The sequence below is a fragment of the Chanos chanos genome, chromosome 6 (assembly GCF_902362185.1).
Source record: "Chanos chanos chromosome 6, fChaCha1.1, whole genome shotgun sequence".
NCBI lineage: Eukaryota > Metazoa > Chordata > Actinopteri > Gonorynchiformes > Chanidae > Chanos > Chanos chanos.
This window is the reverse complement of record NC_044500.1, coordinates 5,798,727-5,806,497: the sequence shown is the minus strand read 5'-3', so window position 1 is coordinate 5,806,497 and position 7,771 is coordinate 5,798,727. Positions and strand designations below refer to the sequence as shown.

The following is a 7,771-nucleotide window of genomic DNA, read 5'->3' as shown; positions in this document are numbered from 1 at the left end:
TTTGTTGGCGTTTATGTATTAGGGCCCTGGAGCCTGTGATTCTGCTGTTCTGCATTATCAGCTTTGGCCAAACTGTAGCAGTCTGTCTGATTTCATTCTTCCGTGATCAATCTTCCATTAAATCTGTTTTTGTGCCTGTATTTGTTTGTAGAAACACTAAAACCTTTTTTTCATATTCTACTCTGATTCCTCCCCATTGATACAGTTCTGTATTTGACTGTGTCTCTTTCTCTGTAGATCTGTTGCGAATGTTCTTTGACGTCTTGTATGATGAAGACGTCATTAAAGAGGAGGGTTTCTACACGTGGGAGTCGAGTAAACACCCAGCTGAACAACAGGGCAAGGGTGTGGCCCTCAAATCTGTCACCGCCTTCTTCACCTGGTTACGGGAGGCCGAGGACGAATCAGATAACAGCTAGATTTTAACTCCGCCCACCTGAGACTGAGAGAAGATGAAACGTGGAAGTCTAAAGAATCCTTCCGGGGAAAACAAGAAAAAAAGACTAAAACTTAGGGAGAAATTTCACTACAGAGAGCATATAACAGTCTTTTTTTTAACAATGGAATGAAAAAAATCACAATATAAAAAATGGACAAGGCTACTGAAATGTTTTATTATTTTAAATTCTTCATACATGGAACTTACAAACCATGGGCTGTAGTTTGGTGGATAGATGGATGGGTGGATGGATGGATGGATGGACAGATGGATGGATGGATAGATGGATGGATGGACGGATGGATGATGCGCAGTCCAAAAAAGTTGATGACAGTGCCTTCTTTCCCTTTGACCTCTTGATTTTGATTTGTGTTTTGTTTTTTTTTTTGGTTTCTCCAGAGTGTAGAAATGTTGGAGTGCAACTTTTCTGCATTTTTAATAAGCAAAAAACCCCCCCAAAACAAACAAACAAAAAAAAAGCAAAGTAAGTTTCCCATTGCAGAGCTGTGATTGGTGGATTCTTACCGGGGGACTGAAAAACACCCAGTCAGCTCTGATCATTACAGAGGAAAATGGGGGACATGAACTTTGATCTTTTGCTGCGTTGCTGCTGAGGAGTGGGGGTCACTGCTACTGCTCCTCCTGTGACCTTTGACCTTTCTCGCACACTTTAAAAACAGAAACAAGAAGGGGGGGGGGACTTTGTGACTAAAAAGTGTGGGTTAACCCCATGTCTGTAGTGCATTTTAAAGAGAAAGTCATTAAAACTTGAAAAAATATGTAGAGAAATCATCTTTAAAAGAAAATACACAAAAGATCAAATGACAGAAAAACTATGAAGAAATTTAAACAGTACGAATCCTGAGAGGCCTTTTCTGCTTCCTGCAGTGGAAATGCACGACAGGACAGTTCTGTAAATACGTTTAGGAGGTTCTTTTTTTCCCGTAATAAAAAATGCGAACGTCTCTTGTTCTCTCACAGACCCTCTCTCTCTCTTTTTTTACTTGTTCTCCTGGCATGCTTTCCCTGAATTTCGCTCTCAGTTGAATTTCGCTCATTTTCTCTGAAATGGTTTGTAGACATTACCCCATGCAGCGGTCCAGTCAGCCAATCGGAAAAGGGGGAGTATAGCATGTGGCCCCTATCTCTTTTCCTGATACGTTATTCTCTGTGTGTGTGTGTGTGTTTCTGAAAGTCAGTTTATAATGAAGTGTACATCCATATATGCTACTGCCCGATTAAAATCTGTTAAAAGCAGAGAGCTCACTGCGGGGCTGTCTTACAGTGATGTGCTGTTACTGTGCAATAGTTTCGAGAGGACGTAGGTTCAGTTCGATTTATCTCGTGAAATTCGGCTTATTTCAGATGTATGGTACGCCAAAGCAGGTTACCTCACTCTAAGGGCCGGTTCGATTTACCTGATTTTTCGCTGACTCTGTCAACTTCGTGTGCATAAGAAACCAGGCATGAACGTTTATCTGGCCACAGTTTCATAATTTATAGGCGTCTAGCTGATGATAAGTGATAAGATGAAGGCTAAGTAAGATCAGAAATTTTCCACACCTCAATAAATAGTGCCACACGACACTAATAGATTACACGGTAATCAGGTAGCGTGCCAATTTATCTCCAATGTTTATCTTGCACTACACATAAGGTCCACATGTGTAAAAGTTTTCTTATAAATGACTAAAAGCGCACTATATCATGGCACCACACATCAAAGTTATGCTGTCTGAAAGAAAATGATTCAGGTATCATATCTAGTCCTCTAAATTTCAGGGGAACTTTAATTTTCAGAAGATATTTAAATGATCTAAAAGCCGGGTGGTGAACCACTGGAGACGACAACTCTTTTTGATGAATGGATCCAAACGATTCGCCCGCTCAAAAAAAAGAAAAAAAAAACGCGAAATGTTCACCGACACAACAGAGGGGTAGCCAATCGCAGAAAGCAGGACTTCTCCGTTAGTCCAACAACTGTAACCAAACTACATCTGACAGATATTAGCACAGCTAAAATCATTCCCGTTGAAATCCTGTTTCTCGGGATGGCCCCTGACGGTCCAGGTAGGCCTAACTGTACATTCACACTGAGGGCGGTGAGAGCAAACAAAGATGTCGACCGGGATGTTTGTGTTTGTGTTTGACCACAAGTAGGGTTAGGGTTGCCACCCGTCCCTTATAATTTGGGATCGTCCTCTATTGGACAATAAAATGCTGCGTCCCGTATTGAATCGATAAGGGACGCGGTTTGTCCCGCGTTTTCGTACACGCCGTTTCATATATACGCTAGGTCTTCAAAGTGCTGAGAATAACATAACATCAGGTAAAATCAAACCAGTTATACAAGTGAGGTGGGGGAAGTTTAATTTCAGTGGTGAGCTTTCAGACTGATGAGCTCTGCGTGCTGTGTTAGACTACATGTCAGCGTCATCGTTTCCATTAGGAGTAATGGGTTAATATGAATGGGTTAATACTAATGGGTTAATATGAATGGGTTAATACTAATGGGTTAATACTAATGGGTTAATATGAATGGGTATAATTTATTACATTAGGTGTAACTCAGTGGCTGCCTTGTAGCTTACGATTAAAAATAGCACCCTTAGTTGCTGTATTTTTCTTTTCCTTATTATTTCAATAATGTCTCAAGTCCCCCAGTGAAACTTAAGAGGCTGTCGAGAAATTGGGCTGAATGATCAGTGGATCAGCCCTTTCCCTGGCAAGGAATACAGGGAGACCATCTTCTCTCTGTTATGAGAGTGTGTAATAATTAGGTTGGTGACACTAAGCACAAGTACGTGTGTGTTTTCTACAGAATTGTTAAAGCTGTTGTGTGTGTGTGTGTGAGAGAGAGAGAAAGAGAAAGAGAGAGAGGGAGAAAGAAAGTGTGTATATTTTTCCACTTCAAGATATGGACACAGTGTGCATGCGTGAGTGTGTGCAAATGGTTCATACCTTGAACTGAGAGAACTAACAGTGTGTGCAACTGGAAATGGCTGACCGCACACACACACACACACAAACACATACACACTCATGTGCGTACACCCACATGGAAGAGAATGGGTGTTTGTGTTTGTGAAAAATTGATATTAGAGCTTCAACAGCATCTGAGTGTATTGAGTGGACCACTTTATATTAAAGTTTTAAAAGTGTGTATGTTGGCTCTGTTAAAACATTTATGGTGTGTGTTATCAGTTACTGCTTACCACAGAAACCACATTATCCCCCTGGCTGTATTTCATCTCTACCTATCCCTCTTTTATGATTGTTCACCATGCACTGCTCCTTTATCACCCCCCCCCCCCCCCCCCCCCCCCCCCCCCCCACCACCTGCCCTCCAAACCCCCCCCCCGCTCATGTGCTGATCTGTCCATATCGCTGACTGGGTGCAAGAGACTGGGCACTAATGTTCTAACTCAGGTCCTCTGGAATTCCACTGCACAACCATTACGTTACCACTACACATCACAAACATTCATAAACAATGAGTCAAGCCACGTGAAATCGGGAGATGAAAGTGATGTGTCTTGAGCTAAAAAACAAAACCCTGTTCTCCTCACGGAATGCTAAAGCCTCTCCTCCAATTCGTTTCTTCCAGGTTACCAACAGCCAAATGGGATCGGCACTGTCATAAAAACTGCAAAGAAAAGAGACAGAGAGAAAGAGAGCGAGAGAGAGAGAGAGAAAGAGATAGAGAGCGAGAGAGAGAGAGAAAGAGAGAGAAAGAGAGAGAGACTCGCTATGACAGCTGAATACTTGGTTTTTCCAACATAAAAGAAAAACTTTAAATGTAATAAATGATCACCACGCTGAAAAAGCTGTAAGAAAAAACTGACCAGGTTTGTGTTTATACCGTGTCTGGCTTTAAAGGACATGCTTTATTGGTTTCTTACTGAAATCTGAGTCATTTTCAACAACTAAACTGTACAAAACTTTCATCAACTTCACATTCAGGGAACAGATGGTAGATACCCTAATGCAGTTGCACGCGCGTGTGTGTGTGTGCGCGCGCGCGTGTGTTTCTATTCTTCCTGGAACACACATTACACTCTATAAATTGTATTTCAAAAAGCTGGACTTAAATGTGACAGTTATACTTGATTGTATTATTTTATACACCAGCAGAGAATAAAAAATGTGAGGGAAAAAGTGAATGAGGAAGAAACCATACATAAATAGTATTAACAAACTCTTCACATTGGAAAAACAGGACTAGAAATGAACTCTAACCTGAAGTATGAGATTTATGTTTCAATGTACTGATGTTTAGATTCTGGAAAAAGAAAACAGTTAAGATTTAGAGTGGATTATTTAAGAGCAGAACTTAAGTTACCTTTGTATAATCTCTTGGACTTTTCTCCCTGTTCTGATTGGCTCTCAGGGTTTGGAACTGGAGCTCTTATGAAAGAGGAGTGATCGACAGGTAAAATATGATGAGATTAGCCCTTGCTCTTTAGTCAGTGGAAGGGACATCTCACAGAGTGTGTGTGTGTGTGTGTGAGAGGTCACTGTCTGCAGGCGTTGTAGAGATGAAGTTGCTTTTCGCGTGTGTGAGTCTGCTGGTTGGAATCTGCCTCAGTGATGGTGCAGGTAAGATACTAGTCCACCACAGTATTGTGTAAAACAAAAAAAATATGTTTGGGTTGTGCTCCTCTCCGTTCCTGTGCTTTTCTCATCACTCTGTGCCCACTATCACCTCTACTTCTCTACTTTTCTCACCTGTTCTCTACTTTTCTCACCTGTTCTCCACTTTTCTCACCTGCCAGCACCTATTAAGACCTGTTCTCTTTTGTGCACCTATTATAACCTGATCTCTATGTTTTTCAACTGCTCTCTCCTATTCTCACCTGTTCTCTGCTATTCTTACCTGTGTGCAACGATTCTCACCTGTTCTCTGTTCTTAGTATTTCTCACCTGTCTGCAATTATTCTCACCTCACCTCTTGTTTTTTTTTTTTAATCTGTTCTGTGTTTTTCTCACCTGTTCTGTGTTTTTCTCAACTTTTCTCAGCATTTCTCACCTGTTTGCAACTGTTCTCAGCTATTCTCTGTTTTTCTCACCTGTTCTCACCTACTCTCACCTGTTCTCCCACCTTTTCACATATTATCACTATTGTTAAGCCTCTCAACTCTGGCTTTTCACTGCTAACAGCTTAACAATCAAGTGTGTTTCCTACATTCTATAGTGACTGTTAACACCAATAAACAGCCACTAACATGTTTCCAACCTCATCTTCAGGCATGTCCCTGTCTCTGCTGAGTGGTATTCTGTACGTGTGTGTCACTCTTTTACTGTGTGTCTCTAGGAAGCTGATTGGATTGTGAATATTTTTTCAGTGTGTGTTCAGTGTTTCAGTAGGTGTATCTGTGAGTGTGTGTGTGTGTGTGTTTGATGTTCAGAGCCAAAGCCCTAATCAAACTGTACTCTGTGGGATAAGAAAGTCCGTATTCTCTGATCTTGACAGTACAAAGGCGCACGCGCGCGCGCACACACACACACACACACACCAGGGTTTCCGTTAGGATTTTTTTCTTGACGGTTCAGTGTCCGGAAAGAATTGATTTTACCGGACTAATGTGAAACTTACCGGTCACTTTTCAGGAACAGTCTGTGTCACAAACGCAAATATACTGTATACCTAGGTTGACGAAACAATAACGACGACCTAAAATCAGTTTGACTATTTAATGAACAGTAACATTTAAGCAAAACGAACGATATCGATGGAGCAACACCTCAGCATTAGCCGCTAAAACGTAGGGTATTACCAAACATCTGTAAGCTGTTACATCTGTAGCTTGTTGATGTCTGCACTGTAAAGCCGAACGTTCAAATAACTTAATCCCATTAAGTTTTGTACATTTAAAATGACCTTATAAATTCTACTGACTTAAAAAGTTTGAGCTGTTATGTCACCTAATCCAGTTTTGATTTGCGTAAAATAAAAACTTTTTATTAATTTCAAATCACTTTTGGATTAAGCAACACGAACTCCAGATTGTTAAATAAATCACTATAATTTAAAATTTAGCAGTTTGACGTTCGAACTCAGCGCCGCGGTGCATTATGGGGCACCTATGTTTACGTTCGACCTAGCGAACTTTCTACAGCGTTTGAAAAGAGTTTTTAAAAAAGAGAATGGTCACTACTGTCTTCATTACAAGTACTTTGCATTTGGTGCAGTGCATGGCTGACAAGCCAGTAGTGCGAAGCTACGATCACTGAGAAAATGACTGCACACATCTGAGTCAGAATCTCGCGCAGCCATAGTGGCATCGCGTTGTGACAGATCTTGGCTGAAGTCGGATAGACGCCACTTTCTTTTGGGGCGACTACGGTGCGGTGGGCCGACTGACGACGACCTGTTTCTGGGTCAGGGTCTTGTACGCTTTCTCTTGTAATTTTAGCTTAACCAGCGTAAGTTAGTTCAAATGACAAAAATCAACATATTGTCCACATATCAACAACATGTGTTCAATTGCTACATAAACTTTTAATAATCAACTGTATCAAGTATTCCCAACAAATATTTTTCTATTCTCCATTACTTATCCTTAACAAGTTATTTTATTTAGTTATTTCAAGGCAAAAAGTTTCCAAACTTTTTTTTTTATAAGTGAACTAATCACATTTTACAGAGTACATGGCATCAAATGTAGCCTATAGGCTTCCAGGTAACATTTTATTTTCTCCATTTTTTCATTGCGTCAAAGTCCTCCCCTGCCGACTTGAAATCAAACGTGTCCAATGTGTCTTTGCAGAATTCAATGCGCATGAGACGCGTAACTATCTCCTCCAGACGACTTCGCAGCGCCGTCTTAATTCGATTCTGCTGAGAGAAGCCCCTCTCTCTGCTGACACGCTTGAGACGGGCAGAACACAGGCACTTTTAAGCAGTGTAGCCTAGCTATAGTTATATAATTATGTATAGTCATAGCTACGCTTTGTATGAGCATTACTACCGGACATTTTGACCTGCAAGTTGTTAATTTATAGTTTTTTAAAATATATTTTGCCAGGGAAAAACCGGTAATTACTGGCTAACGGAAACCCTCTCTCTCTCTCTCTCTCTCTCTCACACACACACACACACACAAACACTTATATGGATACTCCCATAGTTAGGGTGTATAACGTGAATTGCGTAATCATCATTATTATGTACTCAGATTTGATTAAAAAAACAACTTATTATACGGTTCCTCAGAATGCTGCAAAAAGTTCCATTGAATTGAATGAGCCATTCCAACGTTCGATATTTCTTTTTCGATATTCACTTTTTCCCTCACATTTTTCCCGATATTTCTTGATAATGACAGTTGA

At 40.6% G+C, this 7,771-nt stretch overlaps 1 protein-coding gene across 1 annotated transcript in view; it reads left to right on the top strand.

Moving 5' to 3' along the window:
* The first annotated feature begins 1,274 nt into the window (after positions 1-1,274).
* Positions 1,275-7,771, top strand: part of LOC115814090 (alkaline phosphatase-like) — a 21,066-nt gene continuing 14,569 nt past the window's right edge. The window contains exons 1-3 of the mRNA XM_030776812.1: positions 1,275-1,291; positions 1,421-1,458; positions 6,713-6,727. Of these exons, the coding sequence (XP_030632672.1) occupies positions 1,275-1,291; positions 1,421-1,458; positions 6,713-6,727 (70 nt within the window). The remainder of the gene's footprint in view (positions 1,292-1,420; positions 1,459-6,712; positions 6,728-7,771) is intronic.